Below are 25154 nucleotides of genomic sequence, written 5' to 3' on the forward strand. Positions count from 1 at the left end.
CACTGTACCTTTCATGGTGACAGTTTACACCTTTTTTTTTTTTTTTAAGAATTACTTATTTATTATTATCTTTTAATTTGACGAGAGGGAGAAAGAGAGAGAGTGAGAAAGCAAACAGGCAGGTCCAGGACTTGAACCATGGTAGGTCATGTGGGAATCCAGCACTTTAACTACGATGCTACCTGCTGCCCCCCACACTCTTATTATTTCTGTTCTTTCAGCTCTTATTCTTCTCAGTAGCACCTATGAAAAGAATAGAGAAGACACAGACATGATAGCCTTAATGCAGCTCTGATTAAGTATGTGGATATGAATATCATTCAGTTATTTTTAGTATTGTTTTTATTTTATTGCCAAGGGGCACATATGCTGACCAGAGAGAGAGAAAGACAGAAGGAAGGCACCCTCAGTGGGGCATAGTTGCACTATGGTCCTCTTTCCTCCATTTTTTTCATTCCATCAGCATTTGGGGCACACACACACGTGCCCAGCATGTTTTTCAAGCTGCCAGGGTCAGACTTGGGAGATTTTGCCCCCTATACACAGTGCTAAACTGCTGCACTGCAATAATAAACACAGAAATCTTTTCAAGCCCCATGTTTTTTAAATAAATACAAAGATCATTTATTTTTCTGGATGAGAATATTTTAATCAATTATGGGATATGTCATAGAGCTTAACTTCAAACTATATATATTTATCATTCTAGAACTTAATTTCCAAATTTAATTTTTTTAATTTAATTTAATTTATTATTAGTTTTTTGTTTGTTTGTCTCTCCAGAGAGAGACAGAAAGTGAGAGAGCAAGCCACCAGGTCTAGGACTTGAACCATGGTCGGCCATGTGGGAGTCCAGCACCTCAACTACCATGCCACCTGCCAGCCCCCCGTTTTAATTTTTTTTTAAAACTTTTTTTGAAAGAATTATTTTATTTAACTTTATTTATTTTAATTTGACCAGAGAGGAAGAGAGAGAGAGAGAAAGTGAAAAAGCAAGCTGCCAGGTCCAGGACTCGAACTGTGGTCGGCCATGTGGGAGTTCCAGCACCCTTAACCACCATGCCACCTGCTGGTTCCCTGTTTTAATTTTTTAACCTATCATCATCCTGACCTTTCCCCATTAGACCACTGGCGAAACTTAATTACAGAATTTTTAGCATTGCAGCACTTGGGAAATGATAGTAATAGGATTTTAAAGGTTGAGAAAGTGTGGGTTTTAGTTGTAGAGTTTTTTAAAATATCCCTAGGGAGCATATGTCTCCATTAATTATGAACATTTGAGATAAATCTATATTTCTTCTTCTGAATGAAGATTTTCTTTAAAATTACACTTCAGAATTATCTCAAGCTGTAGTTTTCATGTAGTTCTTTTTCCATTTATATTGTATCACCGAGACATTTAAGTTGGTTGAAGAGAAAGCTGTTTGAAAAGTCATTATAGGGGACCAGGAGTTAGCGTAATGGCTATGTCGTTGGACTCCCACGTAGTCGACCGCAGTTCGCGTCCCGGACCCGGTGGCTTAAAACTCACGCCAGGTGTGTGTGTGTGCACGTGCCCAAGATCCCAAGAGGAGGAGAATGGAGGAGAAGGGATTGCAGCGTGACCATCCCCCCTGGGGGGGTGATTTCTCGCTTTCTGTCACTATGTCTCTGTCTGGCAAGCACACGCGCCCTATAGCGAAAACCTCTCCAAAAAAAAAAAAGTCATTATAAAACAAATAAGAGCATATGCATATTTTTATTCTTTATTAGTACACAGTTTTATTTTGTAATGATTAAAGTATTATCTGTATAAGTAGAAGATTTGGGAAACAGGAAAAGTATAGTAAGTATCTACAATGTAAGGGGAATGTTTGATCTCACACACAAAAAAATCAAGCAGAACGGCACATGTTCCACAAGAGACTAAAGTTAAACAACCGACATTGCACACATCTGAGTGTGAACAGGGGAGATGTTTGTGTCACCAAGGAGGCAGATAGTCACAAAATAAACATTCATGTGACTGCCAAGCCCAGGGCACTTTAATTTGCTTTCCGTTGGGCATGAACTGGAAACGTTTTCATTCTGGACATAATTTTCCCTCTGTTACTTGATTTGGCACACCATAGGTCATTCTGGAAAAACACATATTGAAGTTTTAAATTTTTATTGGACTTTGGACCTGTACAGGAAGGTTTACTACTGGTATCATTCTGAATTGCTGGGTTCTAATTTTGGTGAGATTGTACCAATGCCATGAAAGACTTAGGTGCTTTAAAAATATTTCATAAATCCACCTTCTTATTGATACTAGAAAAAGCAGAAGAATGAAAAGGTGAATGTGAAGTTCATTTTTCACAAAATCGAATCCCCATCAGCTTAGAGAGGGTTGGAGAGAGATTCGGCTGCAGCAGGATTCAGTAATTTGCATCTGAAGTGGCTTGCTGGCTTTATTTCAGTAAATTCTGGTCGACTGAAGAATTTAAATTAATAATCAGAGTTGTGAAAGAGTGAGGCTATGTGAATTCTGATTTTTTTTTTTTGAAATATAACATTTATTTTAAAATGTGGTAAGTCCACTGCCTTGTTTTGGGTTCTTCGTTGTCAGTGATATTGCCATCCTTAAGAGTTATTTTCTAACTAAGTAGTCTTAAAACATAGAATTAAAGAACTAAAAATAGGGTCAGTTAAAAAATCAGGGCCAGCTGTTGGTGTGGTGGTTAAGACAGCTGAAACCCCCCTAGCCAACTGCAGAGTTTGAGTCCCAGACCCTGCAGCTTTAGGAACAGAGCATGTGCATGCATCCATGCTCAAAAAAACCCGAAGGGAGAAATGGAGAAGGGATTATTCCATGACCATCGTCCATATGGGAGCTGCTTTCTCATTTTTCTGTCTCTCTCTCCAGCAAGTGCTTGTGCCCTTTAGCAAGTTAAAAAATTAAATCAAATTTTAAAAATCAAGCATAAGTCTTATTAATGCAGGTAGTAAAACTAAGACTGAAAGGGGACCAGCAGGTGGCATAATGGTTACGTTGCTGGACTCCCATGTAGTCAACTGCGGTTCAAGTCTTGGACCCGGCGTCTTAAACCTCACACTGGGTGTGTGTGCATGCTCAAAATGACCAGAGAATGGAGAAGATATAGTGACCTGGCCATCTCCCCCATTTTCCGGCTCTCTGGCAAGTGCATGCACCCTATTGCAAAAATCTCTCTTAAAAAAAGGAAATGAAAGCACTTGGAATGCTACCTCCAGTTCGACATAATTTTTAATATCAGTCACAATTAAATGAAAAGAGTCTGAACACTTTTTGGGTAATGAGAATTGAATTTTATTTGCTCTCTGATTAAGTAGAAGGTATTTGTTTTTAATTTGATATTACATTTAAGGGATGTAATCAATAAAAAATTGAAACTTTAAACCTGCATCTGAATAAAGGTAAACTGCACCTCCCTTACTTACAATCTTCTTTACCTTACACCAAAGTTTTTTCTCTTCATTGAGTACATTTCTAGTACTGTCTTTTCCCAAGTTTTCTTTTGCTAGAGGAAAAAAAACATACAACTAGGATTGGTAATTTTTTGTTGTCGTTGGTATATTTTAGCAAATTGTGTTGCTTAATACTTTCTTTCACTCTAATCACATAAAGCCTTTAAAATAGCAAACATTGATAAAAGTATTAAAGGGCCTTAGTAATTAAGGGACTAGACTCCCACATGGCCAATTGCAGTTAGAGTCCCGGACTTGGTGGCTCGCTCTCTCTCATTCTCTATCTCTCTGGTGAGTGTATGTGCCCTATAACAAAAACAATAATAATTATTTTTAAAAACATTAAATAAAGAAATTGAGAAAGTCATGATGTATCTTTCCATGTTTTTCTATGCAAAAATGCGTCCTGACTTCCCTGACGACCCAGTACATTTGGCAAAACAAGGAATCTTAGAACAATGCTGTTTAAACACCTTACCATCGCAAGAAAGCTCATCATGATCCCTTTGCCCCTTGGAAAGTCATTTAGCCTTTCTAATGCTCATTGATAAGGTCACTGCCTTTTTGGTTTTGAGAATCAAAATGTGACATAGGGTTGTTGTCGACTTAAGAGTCAACACTTGGGGAAATTTTAGGGTTGGAGTAGGTAGCTGTGGTACCTTTTCCAATCCCAGCTTTGCGTCTGGTCTCTGGATACTAGGTCACTGTGAAGTTGGTGACTATCACCTTGCCACCTTTTGAGCGGCAAGTTTGGTCAGTCATTAAAGGTAGATGCTGGGTAAAATATATCAATAGAACAATAGTAAGCAGAAAATATGAAGAAAGTATACATTGTTTTCTCCATTGAATGAATTATTAACAAAATTTTTTCTCCTAAAAGAAAAAAACTTGTCTTTTTAGCTAAACCTTCATTGACCTTAGTCCTGATCTTTTTGTGGTCAACCATAAATTTCTTGGCAATTTTTGCTAAAATAATTTTAAGATAATAACCTCCCTTATGTGCTTAAAAATGTTCAGCCAGCTTTAGAAAGGGCTTTTGGTAGGAAATTTATCATTGAGTCAGCATGACTTTATTACAGAGTCTGGAAAAAAATATATACATACACACGGATATATATATATATATCTATATCATACAAAGTAATACAGTAGTATCTATGTATATGGAAGTAAACATTTAAAATTTTTGGTATTTTTATTAAACAGTAACTGGTTTAGCTCAAGAATTTGTAAACCTGTCTTTGTGTTATAATCACCCCAGAGATTCAAGGTCTAAGCATAGGCCCAACTCTCTTTTTAAAATAAATATTCCAGAGTACGTTTGACACAGCCAGTCAAGTATTAAGAAATAATTTTCTTAGCAGGCATGCATATGTATGTGCCCCAAATCCCGCGAGAATGGAGGAGACGGGATCGCGGCATGGCCATCCCACCTGGAGGGTGATTTCTCACTCCCTCTCACTATCTCTGTCTCTCTCTCTCCTCCTCTTCTTCTCTCCTTCCCTCCCCGGCAAGTGTACCTGCCCTATGGCAAAAGTCTCTTAAAAAAAAAAAAGAATTTTCTTAATTTACTGTCAAACCATAGTGCTAGACAAAATAAAATCCTGAGCATTTTCACCATTAGAAGACTAAACATGCTTTCCAGGATGATAAGTGTTCAATCTAATCAAATTCTATCGGAAAATGATCATCTCATTTTGTCCCATTCATGCGAAGAGTTTGGAAAAACTCTTTAAATTGATCCTAATGAGATTTTATATATGTCATCTACACCACCCTCATGAAATAATATTAAGAAACAAAAACTTCTAGAGAACAGTGGATGCTTTTAGTTTGCGTCCTTTCTGTGTTGCATTTCTCTCTGCCGGGTACCCTGAAAGCATTCGATAAACCATGAACAAGCTTGAGATCCAGTCGCCTCCCTGGGAACGGCCAGACTTCAGCTGTTTACATTACCAGTCTCCTCCTCACCCTTTCTGTTTGGATAAAGGCCCCTGCTCTGGAGAAACTGTCCTTGAAAGCAATACTTCTCATCCTAAGTGTTTACATCCATGTTGGATACTCTCTTGTTACCTTTGTGAATACAGTCGCTTGTTTATCGTAGGCTTTTTGCTCAATCAGTAAATGCTAACAAAAATTGCTTATTTTTTAAAGATCAATTTACATAAAATATATTCTTTAACTAGTATGAAGTACTCCTTTGTGTACAAGATCATGACGATCCAGCTATTGATGTCTGTAAGAAGCTTCTTGGAAAATATCCAAATGTTGATGCTAGATTGTTTATAGGTGAGTAGCAAATACATTCTGTACTCTTGTGCTTTGATAATACTCAGTCTCAGTCAGCTCTACATTAAACTGTAGATTAAGGTGTTGGCCACCCATTGAAGTTATCAACATATTTGCTTTAAACTTGTCTGTTGGAATAGTGACAGATATTTACATTCCTTTTGAGAAAAGTTATAAACACAAAGTTTTCTTTTATATCTGGGGTTAGCAAGATATTATGAAATACTGTACTTTATGCATCAATCAAATAGGAGAGTCTTTTTTGTTTCTTTAATATTTTCAATTTGTGGCCCTTTTTTTTTTGTATCTCATTGACTAAAATTTGGAAAGATCAATATAATTCACTTTTATTGCAAGATTTTATTCTTCCAAAAGTCTTAAAACTTATTCTAAAGACTTGTAGAACTGTACTTACCAACGTGTGTTTGTTTAATTTACCAGAGGGTGTATGTGCTCCTTGTGGGAGGAAAGAGGAAAAGTGAAAAAGCACCCCACCATGGGGAATGATCACACCACATACATCAAGAATCCCTTCTCCTTCATTTTTCCCTCCCATTGGGGTTTTGGGCAAACACACACATGCTCCAGGGTATGTCTCAAGCCACTAGGTCCGGGACTCAAAATTGCAGTTGGCCATATGGAATCCATCTACCTTAACCATCACACCCCAGGCTGTCTTTGTCTATGCTGTTTTAATTACGATAGTTTCAAAATGAGTTCTATAGCTATTTTCTTGTCATTTTTTTAAAAATCGACAAGTAAAATTTGTATATATTTGTGGTATATGGCATATTTTTACATTTGTATTATGGAATAGCTAAATCAAGCTACTTAACATATGCATTACCTCACATACTTATTTATTGGTGGCAAGAAATCTACTCTCCATAATTTTCAAGAATACCATATGTTGTTATTAATTATAGTTGCCATGTTATACAAGTACCATTAAGTATCCATTTATAATTACTTTGTTACAATTTAATTAATCCCCACCTATATACATATCTTCCCCCTTCAATACATAATTGTTAATACAAGAACTTAATTAGAAAACTGAAATAGTGAATTTTCAAAGATAAATAATACAGTCCTTTTAAGAATGAACAGGTTTTTTTCTAAATAAGTTAGAAAATGTGGGATATAATATGGGATATAAAATTAATTGAAAATGTATCTTTTAAATTACTAGATATGCAAATACTTTTCCCTTTTCTCTACCATATCTCTGTATAATAGAAAGTATTTTCAGTGTTCCAAAAATCCTTCACTGCTGTACCTTTACATTTTTAGGTGGCAAAAAGGTCGGCATTAACCCTAAAATCAATAATTTGATGCCAGGATATGAAGTTGCAAAGTATGATCTTATATGGATTTGTGATAGTGGAATAAGAGGTGAGAATTTCTTTTTTACTGTTTAAAAGTATCTATTTTATGATAAAATGCCAACGTCATCTGGAAGCACATTATCAAGTCTTGTGGTAATAGGTGCTGTTATATTAGTAGCTTAAAATGCAAATTTGAAAACTTAGTATGTGTAGTATTCCTACAAATTAATCTGGACCATTATAAATCTGTTAACTCATGGTCAAAAATTGTTCAGTCTTTATATTTGTCATGGTAAATTTTTACCATCATATACTTTTTATGGTTTTTAGTGTGCTCATCTTGGTTAAATACAGTCTCACCCCATTCCTGTTCATTGTGAGATCAGATAGATACCTGTCATATCTGCCGAGAAAGTAGAGGCTCTTTTCTTAAGGTGGGAGAGTCGAGAAGCTGTCACAAGAACTGAGGTCCTCTGGCCTCTACTGAGGTCCTCTGGCCTCTCTCTTCCTATAAACCTTCCACTAGGACACAGTGGAAGTTCTGACCTGCCAGAGGTAGTGGGGGTTGGACATTTTCAAGGTATATCCTGCATCTGGTTCATGTTAGCTATATATCAGCTAGAAATGTAGAGAGTAAATTAGCTTATCATAAATGAAGTTTTTGTCTTCTCAGAACAGTGATTAAGAATTATTTCAGGGAACCAGTAGTTAGCGTAATGGCTATGTCGCTGGACTCCCACGTAGTCGACCGCGGTTCGCATCCCGGACCCGGTGGCTTAAAACTCACGCTGGGCGCGTGTGCGTGAGTGCCCAAGATCGCGAGAGGAGAATGGAGGAGAAGAGATTGCAGCATGACCATCCCCCCTGGGGGGTGATTTTTCGCTTTCTGTCTCTATGTCTGTCTGGTGAGCGCACGCGCCCTATGGCAAAAACCTCTCTCAAAGAAAAAAAAGAATTTTTCATAAGATCCAAATGTTAAATTTATTTTTTATTAAGAATTTAAGAACTATTTACAAGTATATTTTACTTTAGTGAGCATTTTACTCAAAATTGTTTTTCTTTCCCCCTCCCCACTTTGTTTTGTTTTGTTTTATTTCGTTGTAGTAATTCCAGACACACTAACTGACATGGTTAATCAAATGACAGAAAAAGTGGGCTTGGTTCACGGCCTGCCTTATGTAGCAGACAGGCAGGGCTTTGCTGCTACATTAGAACAGGTAAGTGCGGTGGTTAGTATTCCTGTTACAATATCCCAGAAACTTGAGGCTCTCTAGGTCTGAAAGTTGGGACTGGTTACCTGAGTTAAGTGTGTTGCATCTGTTTGGGAACCTGCTGGGTAGTACAGTCCTCAAGGTAAGAGTTGCTACTTTCGATCGTGAGGAAATTCTTTGCCCCCTGGGATCGCTGTCTGGTATTACTGAACTGACTTCTACCCCTAGCTGTGAACAGCTGTACACAGGAATGTCTGTGGCCTTATTGTCAGCTGAATGGAACATATTCTTTGAAAAACAAAAAGGTGAAAAGCTCTCTCTTTAAAAAAAAAAAAGAAATATCTCTTCCATAAGCAAGAGAGAGAGAGACAACCCCCAGCAGGGCCTCCATGCTGTTGAGTAAAGAAACTCTGGGTAGCTATTTTAAAATATGGTAGCTTGTTGTACTTTGGTTTTAGAAATATCCAAGTTGGTAGGTCAGTGATCAACATCTCCCAGAACACACTCACTTAGTCCCTTGAAGTCACTCTGCCGTATTTAGAGATCGAATATGGATAGGCCAGGGAAATCATTGCTCTCTGTGAAGAAATTCGGGGAGCCTTCATCCCACCTCTGTAAAACCTCACTAAGGAAGTCAGATGTGTGCTTCTGGTCTCTTAGGAAGTTAGGTTCTATCCCATCCCACGAACACCAGGGCTTCATTGGCATCTGGGCGTAGGCTTGGTAGCAGAATCATGTTCTTAATCACCTCATAAAATTCTATTATTTCTTCACTGTGCAAGTAAGTCTTGGCATCGGGAAAGATCACTGCTTTTTATTTCAAGCTAATGAGAAAGGTAGCTGTCAGAGGTATAAATAATAAATAGACTTGTGTGTCCAATAAGTAGGTGATGACAGTCTTTTTCTGCTATCAATCGATTAATTTGCATATCATAATTTTAAGGCATTGTCTGGGGAGAGAACAGCAAAATGAGAGACAGAATTTTAGTATATGCCTTATTTACAAAAACTGAAAGGGGGAAAATTAGGAAGAACTTAGTTACTTAGGGGCTGGAAGCAACTAAAAAGGAAGAAATGCAAGTAAAGGAGCTAAGAAATAGGATTATTCAGAAGATTGATAGACCTGTAGGTATTGGAAGCATGACATGCAGGTATATGTGGGGAGGGCTTCCAAAAAATTCATTGAGAATAGAATTAAGCTATGAGTTTATTTTGGTGCCAAAAAACCCCTGAATTCCATGTAGTACTTTTTATAATCATATTCCAAAAAGTTTTTGAAGAGTCCTCTTGTATATGTAGGTATATTTACCAAAATAAAATAGGTAGAGGTGTGTGTGCAATTATATAAAATATTTTTAAGATCTTATGTTTGTGAGTGATACATGTTATGTTTTATTCACTTTTTCCTTAAGAAAGAGAGAGACCATCTCACCATCAGGTTTCCTGTACCATGATCTACGCCCCAGCTTCAGCTGGCCCTAGATCATGAGCACGCGTGTGCCTGGCATCTTCAGGGGTCTCTAAATACAAATTGGGGGCCTCCTTGTGTGGGTTCAGTTTGCAGAGTGTCACGTATTACTGCTACACCACCATCCAGCCCCCATTACCTGACATTTTGTCTCATTTTAAATACAAATTAAATTTTATTTTGGTAAATTCTTGAATGTTATAGTTTTAGAGAGGACAGTATTTGAGCATAGAAAAGGCTTTTCCTTCTAGAGGTAAATATTTCTTTACAGTGGTGGTTACAGAAGAGCAGTCAGCCATATACATTACTGACTGCCTACTGTGTAAACACTGTGTAGCACTTGTTATATGTAGGTGGCTTATGTAGGGATAATAGGATATTCATTCCATCGTATTTAAAGAAAATCTTTGAAAACAGTTTGCAGGGGCCAGAAGGTGGTGTGGTGATTAAGGGCGCTAAATTCACACATGATCAAGCATGGTTCGAGTCCCAGACTTGGCAGCTTGCTTTCTCACTTTCTCTCTCTCTCTCTTTTTTTCCTCTCACTCTGTCCCTCTCTGGTCAAATGAAAAATAAATAAGGAAAAGAAGTTAAATGAAATAATTATTTTTTAAAAGTTTGCAGATACCATACTTTTAACAAAAAAAATTCTAACTGCATGCATTGTGTTTTTTGTTTTTTTCTTTTTTGGGGGCAGGTGTATTTTGGAACTTCCCATCCCAGGTCCTATATCTCTGCCAATGTAACTGGTTTCAAATGTGTGACAGGAATGTCTTGTCTAATGAGAAAAGATGTGTTAGATCAAGCAGGAGGGCTTATAGCTTTTGCTCAGTACATTGCTGAAGATTACTTTATGGCCAAAGCAATAGCTGACAGGTAAGAAAACTAAATTAGGCCAGAGTATTTTTAGTATCTTACTTCTGTTAGTTTATTTCTATGGATTAATGGATTAGAGCTTTTGTATTTTATTTGTTTATATTACTAATGAATATGAAATAGTGATCTTAGAAAGTAATTCATATTAATTACTAAGTGTGTACTAAAGAAACAATATTCTGATTCTTCTCCATTCTTTAAATTAATGTTGAAGTGATTAAAAGAAAGCTTCTCTCTGATCATGAATGTTCATTAATGTAGATGTAAATTTCTATCCGTTTCGGAAGAATTTAAACTATCAGTTCAGTCATGAGACAGGAGGTGAAAATTTGAAGACTGTCACTTCAGAACTTGAATTTCTCAGTAGACTATTTGATGTTTTACTAAGAAGCCACTTAATGATTTATACGATTGGCTTAGTGTTTTCTCTATCACAAAATGTTGATATGATTATAAAGGAGATCACTGCCTTTGTGATCATTTATGTAACATATGGTCTTCAAAACTGAAGCATGTTTTAAAACTTCTCTCCTAATGGTGTTCATGGTTATGGTTTCCTAGTGTGTCTCATGAGATACATTGTCTGTTTTTGGTTTCGTTTCTTGTTGAACATTCACGTATGTACGCACACACACATTTTCTCTCCCCTTTGGCGTGTAGTCATTAGATACTAGGCTATTCAATACAGTACCCTCTCCATTTAGTACTTTCAGGATAATTGCATTTAAAGGTTCTTAAACTGTAAACTAAGGAGGTTGTGGGTTTTTTTCTAGCTCTTTCTTAGATGGTACTGTCATGGGCCAGAGTGATTGTGAAGCATCCATAATATGTATGATACACCTAAAGTAGTATGCTAATCCCGAGGTCTAGGTTTGCCCTGAATACCAACAGTTGCTTAATTCTGTAGCGATTGATATTATAAATGCATAACCAATCATCATAACTTATTTTATAATTGCCTTACTTTTCAGAGGTTGGAGGTTTGCCATGTCCACCCAAGTTGCAATGCAGAACTCTGGCTCATATTCAATTTCGCAGTTTCAGTCCAGAATGATCAGGTAAATCAGTGGTCTTCTTTTTATACTTTGTTAAAAGTAAAGGAAGAGGGATAATTTTGATATGTCCTAATGTAGTTAATACATAGTAAATCATAGGATGTCAAATTTTCGTACATGATAGGGCTTTAGAAATTTGGTGGAAAATGGAAGTATGAGTTTAATTTGGTATACCTTTTGAAATCATACATTTTTTTTCATAATACACATTTTTCATAATATAAACTTTAGTTCCAGAAGATTGAATTTTACTTCTGTTTTAAAATAAATTTAACATCCAAATATATTTTCTTTGCTTTGTACCACTGAAAGCATTCAAAAAGATGTTTAGAGTGTCAATATTTTTAATATAATTTCTGCTTTCTAACTTTATGTACTTTGGTTAAATTTTAAATCTTCATCAGAATGTAGACCATAAACATTAATCTATAGGATTTTTTAATATGTAATAAAATAGATTTATTTTTTAAAAACTCTTATAAAGTAGGAGGGTTTCTTTAATATAAGAAGGTAAAAATGTTAATCATTTTAGAAAAAAAATGAATTAGTTTTGTTGCCAGGTTATTACTTTAAAGAAGCTCTTTCTTTTTTAGGTGGACCAAATTACGAATTAACATGCTTCCTGCTACAATCATTTGTGAGCCTATTTCAGAATGTTTTGTTGCCAGTTTAATTATTGGATGGGCAGCCCACCATGTATTCAGATGGGATATTATGGTATTTTTCATGTGTCATTGCCTCGCATGGTTTATATTTGACTACATTCAACTCAGGGGTGTCCAGGTATGTGGCTAGGCAAGAAATTGTTTGCGGCAATTTGATTGAACTTAAACTATCTTAATTTAGAAATGGTTGAAGAAAATCCATTTGAGCTATTCTTCAAGCTCCCCACTGAAGGTTAATATCAGGTTTAAACATTACTTCCCTAGAGGAATATTAATAGAACACTTAACTTGATTTGCAGCTTTCAGTGAGTTATATAGTCAGTTTATTTAAGGCTTTAAAAAAATGACATTAAGTTTATCAATGAGTATTCAAATTTAAGAATAAGTTAGGATAGAGACTTTTTAAAAAGAATTATTTTATTGAACTTTATTTATGTTTGTTTGTTTGTTTTAATTTGACCAGAGAGGGACAGGGTGAGAGAGTGAGAAGAGAAAGTGAGAAAACAAGCCACCAGGTCTGGGACTCGAACACCGGTCGGCCATGTGGGAGTCCAGCACCCTTAACCACCACACCACCTGCTGGCCCCAGGATGGAGATTTTTTTAATTATTATTTTTTTAATTGCCAAATGGTGCATGCTTTCACCAGCAAAAGGCAGTGAAGGAGAGAGAAAAAGCAGTCTCCACGGGGTGTGGTCATGCCACAATCAATTCTTATCCATTTCTCATCCTGTTGGGATTTGGGGCACTTGTGCACACATACATGCCCAGTGAGTTTTTCAGGTCACCAGGACTGGGACTTGAACTGCACAGTCAGCCATGTGGGATACGGCTCCCTTAATAACAAGGCTACAGGGCTGACTCAAATAGCAGTCATTTTAAGGCTTCTTCTACTAATAATTAACATTCTCTAAAACTCAAAAGCTTAGCAGTTAAAGTACCCTAGGCAGGCTGGCCCCATGTCCTAATGGTTAGAGAACAGATCCCACATGGCCGACCCCAGTTTGAATCCCAGTCCTGGTAGTTTGAAAATCACACCAGTCATATATAAATGCATGCCTCATGGGATAATTTTTCTCTCTCTCGCTCACTCTCCACTTCACCTTTCTCTGGCAGGCTCATGCTCCCGCAGTTAAAGTACCCTAGGCAGGCTGGCCCCATGTCCTAATGGTTAGAGAACAGATCCCACATGGCCGACCCCAGTTTGAATCCCAGTCCTGGTAGTTTGAAAATCACACCAGTCATATATAAATGCATGCCTCATGGGATAATTTTTCTCTCTCTCGCTCACTCTCCACTTCACCTTTCTCTGGCAGGCTCATGCTCCCTCTGGCAACAAAAAAAAAAAAAAAAAAAAAAAAGCTGAGGAAGCATGTCTGGTTTTATGTAGTATACTTAGAAGAGTGAAAGCCAGGAATTTCAGTATTTGTGTCCTTTTTTAAAAATTTATTTATTTATTTATTTTTATTCACTCATTGATTTTTTAATTTGACTGGAGAGAGACAGAGGGAAATGAGAAAGTAAGCAACCAGGTCCAGGACTCGAACCCTGGTCAGCCTTGTGGGAGTGTCCAGCGCCTTAACCACCACGCCACCTGGTGGTCCCCAGTATTTGTGTCTTTTAACAGTGAGTAAAAAAAAAATTTCTTTTCACTTCTAGGGTGGCACACTGTGTTTTTCAAAACTTGATTATGCAGTTGCTTGGTTCATCCGTGAATCTATGACAATATACATTTTTTTGTCGGCATTATGGGACCCTACTATAAGTTGGAGAACTGGTCGCTACAGGTTACGCTGTGGAGGTACAGCGGAAGAAATCCTGGATGTATAACTACAGCTTTGTGACTGTATATAAAGGAAAAAAGAGAAGTATTATAAATTATGTTTATATCAATGCTTTTAAAGATCTACCTTCAGTAGTTTTATCACATGTATGTTTTGGTATCTGGTCTTTAATTTATTTTGCATGGCACTTGCATCTGTGGAAAACAAACAAACAAAACACATCTGTAATCTTGGCCAAATCACTTTATTTTGTGGAAGTAGAGGATCAAGAGAATCGGTTCTAGGAACCTGGGATTGTTTTCTTTGTCGTCGTCCGTTTATTTTTTTAAATAAATACATACATATATATATAAATGCTCTGCAACAAACACTGACAGTATCCTTCAGTAGAGAAAGTTTCTTATTGGTGAGTACACTCGTAGCGCACGTGTGGGCAGGACGGCAGCTGCTTTGTTTGGGGGCTTAGAAAAGACTACAGGTAACGACTTTCCACGTCTCGAGTGACTGGTGTGGTGCAGTGCACAAGCCACCGAGAGGTACTAACTGAGAAACTTTTTCATGCTTTATGCCTACCTCTTGTAGTTGTTGCAGAGCAAATATAAATTGTAATAAGGTAGCTAGGCCTTGCAAAAACAAATGGAAAAACTTTTAAAAAATAATAATAAAAAGAGCTAGAGTCTAGTATTTATATGAATCTGTGAGAGATTTTTTTTTTTTTTTCCTTTGGTCTCACTGCAATGAAACCAAAAGTGGCTAAGTTTTGGTTTTTAATCGTAGCCATGTATCGAAGGCATCTTTTTGATCACCTCTTGTTGGTTCCATCTTGAACCATTGTTAATCACTGTGCTGTAATTAGTGTAGCTATAATAAATCTTGCCTTTCCTGCTCCTCCTCCGACCCACCCCCATCTTCCTTCACTCTTTTTCAGGGAGGGTTGGGAGTGGTTTTGTTTTAGTGTGAGTGGATGTTTTGATAGTTTATGAGGAAAAATGCATTTCAGACACATTTCACACATGAGCTATTTTCTTACACAGTATGTCTTATTGTTAATAAGAATGTAATTTCATGATACAGGTATTTAATATCTTTTTTAAGTCAGTAAATATTGTAGCCATCAATTTAAAAAAAAATTGCAGTAGAGTATTAAGAGGGGACAGGATAAGTTTTACTCTTAAAATTAATCAGTATCAAACTAAGTCTCCTGTGTGTGTGTTTTGTTTTTCGTTTTTGTTTTTTACTATTACAGTCTAGTCTTATTTAAATTGGATTTTTATATTCCAGTTTGTATGACAAAATAGACTAGATCCGCGCTGGTTGTCAATGCATGCTCTACTTCTCTCTCTCTCCGTGCCGCTAAATTTGCTCGTCAGGTTGTGCTAATTTGTGGTGAACTGGACTTGTTTTTATTTTTTTTTTTTTCAACAAACAAGCAAAAATGTAAGGGACAGTGCATAAGCCTTTTTTCTTTCTCTCTCTCTCTCTCTCTTTTTAATAGTGGTATTCTGCTTTCTCTTCAGAATCAGATGGCATGTTGGCCACATGAATGCCTCCCGCAGGACTAACACTGGCAATGTGGCAGCTTTAAATTCTAAGTTATACCATCTCCATGGCAAAGCATAATGTGTAGCATATTAGCAATAACTATATACTTACAGAAAACAAACACTTTCTCACTCTACTGAGCCAATTCATTTAATGACTAAAGACATGGTTTAAATTGCAATATCTCTCTACGTGTGTATACGCCAGGTATACACATTGTATTTAAGCTTTTCTCTGGGCCAAACTGCCTCATCCATTTCTTTTTTTCTTTTGCCTAATGATAAATTTGTTTGAAGGGCATTTTCTTCCTGAACAAAGGCTTGGCCGCATATTCCTTTCTTTATGTGAAATGGGGAGGATTGTTCCCTGAGGAAAGTCACGCAGTGAAAACCAGTCTAGTTGTGACCCACTACATGTTTCTTCTCTTTTTTAATCGCTATTATGTGAGTTGAATTGTGCCTAGCATGTCTGTAATTTGTTGATACATTTAACGAAGTTTGGTTGATGCCATCATTCTCATTGCTGCAGTGAAACCTTGCTTATTACTTAGCTTTTTGCTGATCTCAGTATGGGCAACGTAACAGCAAAACCAAAATGGCTGGACAGACTTCTCGTGTTTTGTAAATATTTAAAAAAAAAAAAAAAGACTGTTCTGTATTTGTGTCTTATGTGGTAGTGGAAGATTTCCTTAAAATGAAGCTTCACTTAAGCAGAGTGATTCTTTGTTTAACAAGTTTGGGGTGATTCTAAAATAGTAAGAAGTAATGTAAATGTTGAAGGAAGTCTCACAAGAGAACTGTAAGAGTCCAAATTTAATGAACCTCTGAAAAAAATAAAACCCAGTAAGTGTCTAGAATATGCCATGTTTTATTATTTAAAATCATTGTCTTCAGTTTTTTTTGTTCAAAAAAATAAAAGTTTGAATATAATGAAAACATTAGCAATGTGTTTATTTTCCCTGTCTTCTCTTTTATACTTTTAGAAATAATCTAACATGTTTCACTATTCACATCAGGATTACTAGAAGAGTTTTGTCAAATGTTAATTTTGAAATCTTTGTTTTTGTTTTTTAATTTGCTAGAGGACATGTACACTCACCAGAGAGGGAGGGGGGGAGAGAGAGAAAGAAACCCTCAATGGGCATGGGCACACAATAATTCCTTCTCCATTTTTCCATCCTGTCAAGATTTGGGACATACACGCACACGCACGTGCACACACACACACAGTGTGTTTTTTCAAGCTCCTGGGGCTGGGATTCATACCATGTAGTTGGCCATTTAGAATCCAATTCCCTTAACCATTAGGCCATGGCGCTGCCCCTGAACTCTTTCATGTATGCTACAGGCAGTCCTGTGGCTTAAAGTAGGATTTTTTTTGGTTTTTAACAATAGTTGTGCATTAGGATCACCATTTTTTTTTTTTAAAGAGATTTTTGCTATAGGGCATGTGCACTTCCCAGAGACAGAAGGTGAAAAATCACCCCCCATGGGGATGACCATACCACAACCCCTTCTCTGTTCTCCTCTCCGGATTTTGGGCACACACCCACACACTCAGCATGAATTTTAAGCCACTGGGTCCAGGACTTGAACTGTGGTCAACTACATGTAAGTAAGTCCAGTGCTATAACCACCATGCTATCGGCTGACTGCTGATCCTGAGAACTTTAAAAAAAAAAATACCAATGTCAGTGCCATGCATGCAGAGACTGGTTCAGTCATTATGGGCAGGTCCTGAGCTCTGCTTCTACTTTTACTGAGAGGCTGCTGACCCTTAATAACATTTAGAAAAGACCCACTGGTCCCTTTGTCCCCTTTCCCTTAGGCTCACAACTTGAACTCAGCTGTTTAGATCTTGCCACTCCAAGGCCTAGGAAAAGTAAATCCAAGAAAGGGGATGGAATAGGACTGCTGCCTGAGACCTAGAGAAAAGATGGACTAAGCTTCATGCACCAAGCAAGACCAGCTTCCTTCCAACTGGAGGCACTCTCAGGCCTATTGTACCACCAGCCCATGAGGAAAGGATTCTCTCAAATAGCAAATCCAGACAAGAGATCTGCTATAGACTAAATACTTGTGTGCCCCCCAAATTTCTTTGTTAAAACCTAATCTCCAGTGTGAAAGTATTTCAAGGTAGGGCCTTTGGGAAATGATTAGGTCATGTGGTTTCTCTGCTCCAGATAGAATGAATGCCATTATAAAAAAGACCCCAGAAAGTTCCCTTGCCTCTTCCACTCTGTGAGGACACAGCAAGAAGATCCATCTGTGAACTAGAATGTGCCCTTATCTTAGACTTCCCAGCCTCCATATTTCTAACCCCAAAGTTTAACAAATGATCAACAACAAGTTAAGTAAGTCTTAGAATTGTATGGCTAAACAAATCTTGGAGATCTCATGCCCATATTTTTTAAGTTTTTTTTTTTTTAATTTTTTTTTTAAAGATTTGTGTATTTATTTTCATTTTGACCAGAAAGAGAAAACAAGCCACCAAGTCCAGGACTCAAACTGCAGTCGGCCATGTGGGAGTCATTGCCTTTAACCACCACACCACCTGCTGGCCCCTCTCACCCTTGTTTTATAGTGATGAAGCTGAGATACCCACTAAAGGGGTTGTAATCATAAGTGTTAAGTAGCTATGGTATTGGTGGCACGGCTGGGAGAAGATCGTAATAGGCAAAGTAGTTTCTATGTATAACAACAAACTTGTTATCTAAACCTTAAGTTTTTTCTTTTAATTTTGTTAGGGGTTATGTGTGCTTACTGGAGAGAGACGGAGAGGAAAAGTGAAAAAGCTCAATTTCTTCTACATTTCTCCTTCCAGGATTTTGGGCACCCATACACATGCACCTGGCATGCTTTACGAGTAAACAGGTTCAGGACTCATGGTCGGCCATATGGGATCCAGCTACCTTATTTGTAAATCTTAAAAATTGTTACAGAGAGGGACCAGCAGTTAGCATAATGGCTGTGTCGCTGGACTCCCATGTAGTTGACTGCAGTTTGAGTCCTGGACCCGGCTTAAACTCACACCAGGCATGTGTGCATACGTGCCCAAGATCCTGAGAGGAGAATGGAGGAGAAGGGATTGTGGCATGGCCATCCCCCCTGTGGGGTGATTTCTCACTTTCTATCTCTCTGCCTCTGTCTTTCTGGCAAGTGCATTCGCCCTATAGCAAAAACCTCTCCAAAAAAAGAAAGAAAAAAATTGTTCCAGAGAGCCAGATTCAAGCCTGTAGAACAAGAATGTAAATTACTATAAAGTAAGTTTAAGGTAAAATGCTTTACATATAGTATTGTAGAGAAGATTAATGCATACCATAAGACTAAAATCATGTTCAGACCTGACATTTACCATGAACTAGTGCTTGAATTATTTATTTCAAATTATAGTTTATGACTATATCAACACAATTTTTTGTATATCAACACGATTTTTTGTGGAAAGACAAGCGCATTGCAAAATAGTGAACAATGATCCCTACAGAGGTACAAAGGTATGCATTTAATTGAGCTGTTTGCTATAAAAATTATGTCTGCAAGACAGTTTAAAATAATTATCCGCATTTTGTACAAATATACCACATGTACCATTATCAGATCTTTAAGCAACTAGTTGCCTAAGAACCAAAATGTGCTAATAAGCCTTTCATGTGACCCCTCCCGTGTTCTGGGAGAGATTGGCAGAGACTCTGGGTGTCCTTGGAGTGGTTACAAGTGGCTATGTTGTTTAGAATATTAGTCATCAAGACATCCATGCTAATAGCATGGACTTGTAATTCTCTATTTTCAACAAATTAGGAATTTCCAACAAATTAGGAGTACCATTTATTTCTGCACAGGACAATGGCTGGACTACCCTCCCTCCCCCCCACCGCCTGCACACCTCCCATGGCAGTCAGACCACCTTTTGTTTTCTGACCCGTGTCACCAGCCCTGGTTCTATAATCTCGTCTCACGACAACCCAACACCGGGCCAGCCAGAGGAACATGGGCAGAATGCTGGAGAGGCCCCCGCTGACTGCGATGGGGCTGAGGCTCAGGAGCACGGAAAGGTGTGGGGCTAAAGAAAAAATTCCTAGACGTGTGATGACAGAGGACAGAGTGTGATTTCCAGAGACAGAGGGTCACCTGTTGAGAATCCAGGATACCTATTGAGAGATGCAGAGAGAAGAACCTCGAGGAAAACAGGCCAAACCTCCATCAGACTGAGCTCTTTGGTAGCGGTGTGCCTTTTGGCATCTTATTTCAACTTTCTGAGCGCACGGGTATTACCATGGGGGCTGGGGGCTGTTGAAGCACCTCCTGAAGCCGCAGAGGATGGTTAGATGAAGTATATAAAGCATAGTGAGGTTAGCGCCTTTCCCCCTTTGAAAGAGGAAAGAAGTAGTAAAAGGAGGGCCTGGCAAGACAGATTTCAGGAAGGAAGTGGTCCTGGGAGGGGTCATGGGCCGTAAAGAATGAAAACAGGCAGGGGAATCCCAGAGCGGGCTCACTCCCTGTACCCTCATTGGTATTGTTGGATCTTAGTTGTAAGATATATTTTCTTCAGTGAGAAGGAAAAGGGGTGAGACTTTCAGAACAAGAAATCGTTCCTGACCTCAGCAGAGAGCACTCACAGGATTTTTGTGCCAAAGAAATACCTTTTCTAAATTGACTTTTTCCGTGGTCTCAGCCAGCCAGGATCATGGGCACACACATGTGTACCCTTCATGTACAGGGAGACCCTGGAAGCAAACTCAAGATGACCTGTTGTGGCTTCAGCATTGTGTAACATTATGTTGGTACTGTGCCATTTGGGCCGGCACCAGGGGAATATTTAAAGAATGGCTGCTCCTGGGAGCTTGTTTAGTAGAGTGGAAGGAGCAGAAACCAGATTAATTGGATTTCAGAGTATGGGAAGAAGAAATGAAAGCTAAGGGCACAGATATTTGGAAACTGCAATAATGATGCATCCTACTCAAGGACCCAATAATGCTAGGCTGAAAATTTAAAAAAAAAATTCTGACTTGACTCTCTCAGGAATACAAACCAGAAAGTGATCTGGAAGGGTAATCTTCCTTGTTAACCTTCAAATCTGTAATTGATCCCAGACTAATATCCCTACAACCTGAGCAGCATCAGTGCAGAGCTTTAGGCACCCACCACTGCCCACAATCTGTTTTTTGTTGTTTTTTTTTTTCTTTCACAATCTGTAGGTTTTCATTGCTTACTTTTGCCTGTTTGATTTACTTCCTGTTTGGCTTCTACATTGACTTAGAACTTAACCTCTGACTGGCTTCCTTTACTGACCTCATGTTCCACAGTATTACTCAAAGTCAGGTGGTCCTTACTTTTTTATTCTCATTTCACACCCCATCTCCAGCCTCACCTCTCCCACTGCCTCCAACCCTGTGCCTCACTGACACCAGACCACTCTGTCCTCCCAACAGAACCTTGCTTCTGTAAGGTTTCCTTGGCCAACAAGTTCCTTGCTTCATGCTTCTGTAGGGTTCCTTGCTTCAGTAGGGTTTCCTTGGCCAACAAGTTCCTTGCTTCTGTAGGGTTTTCTTGCTTCTGTAGGGTTTCCTTGGCCAACAAGTTCTCCCTTTCTGTCCATCTTCACCATCTCTGCCTATTGGAATGCTCTTCATCCTTTAAACCTGGGGTCATAGTCAAAACAGGACCCCTCCAGAATTCTGTATGCTCAGAGTGTTTTTAAAAATTGCTGTCACCACAGAGACAGGAAGAAAGTACTCCCTGTTGAAATATATTGGCTTGAAAAAACCTCTGTATTCCTGCTTTGGCTTCCATAAACAAACTGCCACCTCACTTAGAAGACTGCTATTTTTGTTGGTTGCTAAGTTATAGCCAGTCACAGCAGCTAGGCTTCAGTCAATCACACACGTTCTGCCTTTTAAACTGTGTTAATACAGACAGACTTTAAGATGTAACCAATCCAACTGTTTCTCTACCTCATTCCCTCGCTTTGATTTATTTTTCTATGTCACTTTCCCTTTCCCACACACATCACTTTTCCAAAATTTCAATACCACATCACCACGAGGTTGCCCCAAGTTGATCGGAAGTCATTCTGGGAAACCATCTGATTCGAATCATGCTTATTTTTGCTCAATTAAACCCCATTAAATTAAACTATCTGATGGATTTTCTTTTAACATCCCCAGTGGGATATGATCACACCACAATTCTTCATTTCTCCATCCCGTTGGGATTTGGGGCATGTACACACGCGCTCAGCATGTTTTCAAGTCACGGGCCAGGATTCAAACTGTGATTGTCCATGGAGTCAGGCTCCCTTAACCACTAGGCCCCAGGGCTGACCCTTGGTGCTTGCATCATGTCCCTTCTATTTTGTCAGGCATTTAAAATGTTTAAAGAGAGTTTTCCCAGCTTTCAAGGTCTAGAACTTTGCAGGTGTTAGTAGTCATCCCATGTCCTTTTCTCTTTTCAGCCCTCCTGGTCCTTCAGTGCACTCGCATAATAATCACTCAGGAAGTGTCTATTATTGATAGTCAAGGAGAAATTCTTAATTCTGGTGCAAATGTCATGGAATATGCTTTCACCTTCTTGTTGTGTTAGCAGGGCATTTGCTATTTTATCTCCCTGCCCCCGCCCCCATCCATCATGCTTAACAAAAGGATTTCTCTGCACATGAGTAAAGCACTGAATCTTCGTTTTCCTCCTCTGGCTTCTGGTTCTGCTCTTTTTACTCTGAGAAGCCAACAGTTGTCACCCATCACATAACCCATGATCATACCCCAGCCACTTCCCACTGCTCATTCACTGGATGGCCCATAGTTTTAACAGATCCCAGCCCCTGGATAACAGTGCCTTTTTTTTGCCTTTCTTTTGACCGGAACCGCCATCTTCCAATGATTAACCAAAATGATGAACACAAAGGGAAAGCGGAGAGGCACCCGATATATGTTCTCCAGGCCTTTTAGAAAACATGGAGTTGTTCCTTTGGTGAAATATGTGAGAATCTACAAGAAAGGTGAGATTGTAGACATTAAGGGAATGGGTACTGTTCAAAAAGGAATGCCCTGCAAATGTTATCAGGGCAAAACTGGAAGAGTCTACAGTGTTACCCAGCATGCTGTTGGCATTGTTGTGAACAAACAAGTTAAGGGCAAGATTCTTGCCAAGAGAATCAATGTGCATATTGAGCATATTAAACATTCTAAGAGCAGAGATAGCTTCCTAAAACGTGTGAAGGAAAATGACCAGAAAAAGAAAGAAGCCAAAGAGAAAGGTACCTGGGTTCAACTAAAGCGCCAGCCTACTCCACCCAGAGAAGCACACTTTGTGAGAACCAATGGAAAGGAGCCTGAGCTACTGGAACCTCTTGCCTGTGAATTCATGGCATGATGGGTGTTAAAAATAAACTAATCTGTAGTCTATTAAAAAAAAAAAACCAGTGCCTCTTTTTCTTTTAGAGAGTTCATGTCAGTAGTAGCAAGATCAGGCCTCCACAAAAGTAACCAGCCTAAACTACTCAGAACCAAGATGGCGCCTGGAAGACCAGTGCCAACTTCAAGCTCCTTTTATCCTTATCGTACTATTACAATATTAGCATGCTCAATGGCACACCTACCAGCACCATGATAGCTGACAATCTCCATGGTTACTACTAGAACTATCCTAATAAGGAAAGAAAAATAGACAAGCTTTGGAATTCCGGGAAATTCCTGTCTTTTCCAGGGAAAATTCTGAATATTCTGCCCTCTATTACCCATCCCTCATTACTCCAATTGCTATGTCTTCAAATTCCCATCCCAAGACACAAAAGGAGTAGATATGCAAGCTAGGCTCCCACGTCTCCATTCTTCGGTCATCAGATAAAACTTGTGCTATGGAAACTCAGTTTTATTCTCATAAGTTGGCTTCACAACTCTAAGCAGCAAAATATCTCATCTTTGGAAATAAATTTTAAAAATTGGTAACAGTTATTAGAAAGACTCAGAGGTGACCTTGTTAAAGCCATCTCATCAATGCCCTACACACCCATAGATTCTTAAAGGGTTTTTTCTTTTTGTGCTTTAAGATCACACATTTCCGGGAACCAGCAGTTAGCGTAATGGCTATGCTGCTGGACTCCCACGTAGTCAACCGCGGTTCGCGTCCCAGACCCAGTGGCTTAAAACTCACGCCGGGCACGTGTGCATGCGTGCCCAAGATCCCGAGAGGAGAATGGAGGAGAAGGATTGCGGCATGACCATCCCCCCTGGGGGGTGATTTCTCGCTTTCTGTCTCTATGTCTCTCTCTGTCTGTCTTGCGAGCGCATGCGCCCTATGGCAAAAATCTCTCCAAAAAAGATCACACATTTCCTTTTGGATCATAAAAGTCGGTCATATTTACTATCGAAAACCTGAAGCATAAAAGATGAATGAAAGCAGTGTTAGGTATATGCCTAAGAGAACTGGAAATGGAAAACGTGTCCACGTGAAAACTTACACAGGAATGTTCATAGCAGCATTAGTCACAATAGCCAAAAGATGAAAACTACCAAAATGCCTGTCAACTGATGAGTGGATGAACAAAATTTCGTATATCCAGACAATGGAATATTATTCATTGCTTTAAAAGGAATGAAATACTGATGCACACCACACTAAGAATGAACTCTGGAAACATGATGCTAAGTGAAAGAACCAAAGGCCATGTTGTGTCGTTCCCATTTGTGTGAAATGTCTGGACTAGGCTAATCCATAGAGACAGGAAGTGGGGTAGTGGTTTCCAAGACCTGGGAGAGAGGAGAAAATGAGAGTGACTAATAACAGGTACAAGGATAGTAAAAAAAAAGTCTTGAAAAAGAGAAATAAAAATCACTCTTAATGTATTATTTCCTTTCAGCGTTCTGACACATATTGCTGAAGTGGTTTCCAGAGAATGTGTGCGCATTGCTCATTACTTGGCATCCTTGCTAGAACTCAGAATTGCTATTTTCTTTTTTTTTAATGATAGAAAGCACATGTGCGTGCAGAGGGAGAGGGTCTTGCCATGCCACAATCCTACTTCCACAGCCTTTCAGTTCCTCAAGATCCTATGCATGCACACATAGGCCCAGAACGTCTTTCAGGCTGACCCGGGTTCCAAATTGGTCATCATGTCTTCCATTACCACTGCGTTACAGCAGCTGAGCCAGGAGTGCTATGTTCTAAATCTTTCTAAATTTGACAAATGAAAAGATTATATACCTCATTGTTGAAATACACATTTTTAAATGATCAGTAAGATTATTTATTCCTTTTAATGTGCCAAAGAGCACATGCAACTGCTAGAGAGGGAGAGAGAGGAGAGGGAGAAAGCACCCTCCACCCCATGGGGAATAGTCACGCCATAATTCCTTCTCCTCCATCTCCACATCCTGTCAGGATTTGGGGCATGTACACACATGTGCCCAACACATTTCTCAAGCTGGGATTTGAATCACGTGGTCATGTGCAATCCTGTTCTCTCGACCACT

At 38.7% G+C, this 25154-nt stretch overlaps 1 protein-coding gene across 2 annotated transcripts in view; it reads left to right on the forward strand.

The window, feature by feature from the left end:
• UGCG (UDP-glucose ceramide glucosyltransferase) overlaps positions 1-16330 on the forward strand; it is a 44756-nt gene extending 28426 nt beyond the window's left edge. For both annotated transcript variants that reach the window (XM_006142738.1, XM_006142737.1), the window contains 7 exons: positions 5655-5757; positions 7051-7152; positions 8190-8302; positions 10462-10640; positions 11612-11698; positions 12289-12478; positions 14019-16330. In XM_006142738.1, the coding sequence (XP_006142800.1) occupies positions 5655-5757; positions 7051-7152; positions 8190-8302; positions 10462-10640; positions 11612-11698; positions 12289-12478; positions 14019-14189 (945 nt within the window). In that variant the 3' untranslated portion in view covers positions 14190-16330. The remainder of the gene's footprint in view (positions 1-5654; positions 5758-7050; positions 7153-8189; positions 8303-10461; positions 10641-11611; positions 11699-12288; positions 12479-14018) is intronic.
• The last annotated feature ends 8824 nt before the right edge of the window (positions 16331-25154 follow it).

The sequence above is a fragment of the Tupaia chinensis genome, unplaced genomic scaffold (assembly GCF_000334495.1).
Source record: "Tupaia chinensis unplaced genomic scaffold, TupChi_1.0 Scaffold000081_1, whole genome shotgun sequence".
NCBI classification, from domain to species: Eukaryota; Metazoa; Chordata; class Mammalia; order Scandentia; family Tupaiidae; genus Tupaia; species Tupaia belangeri.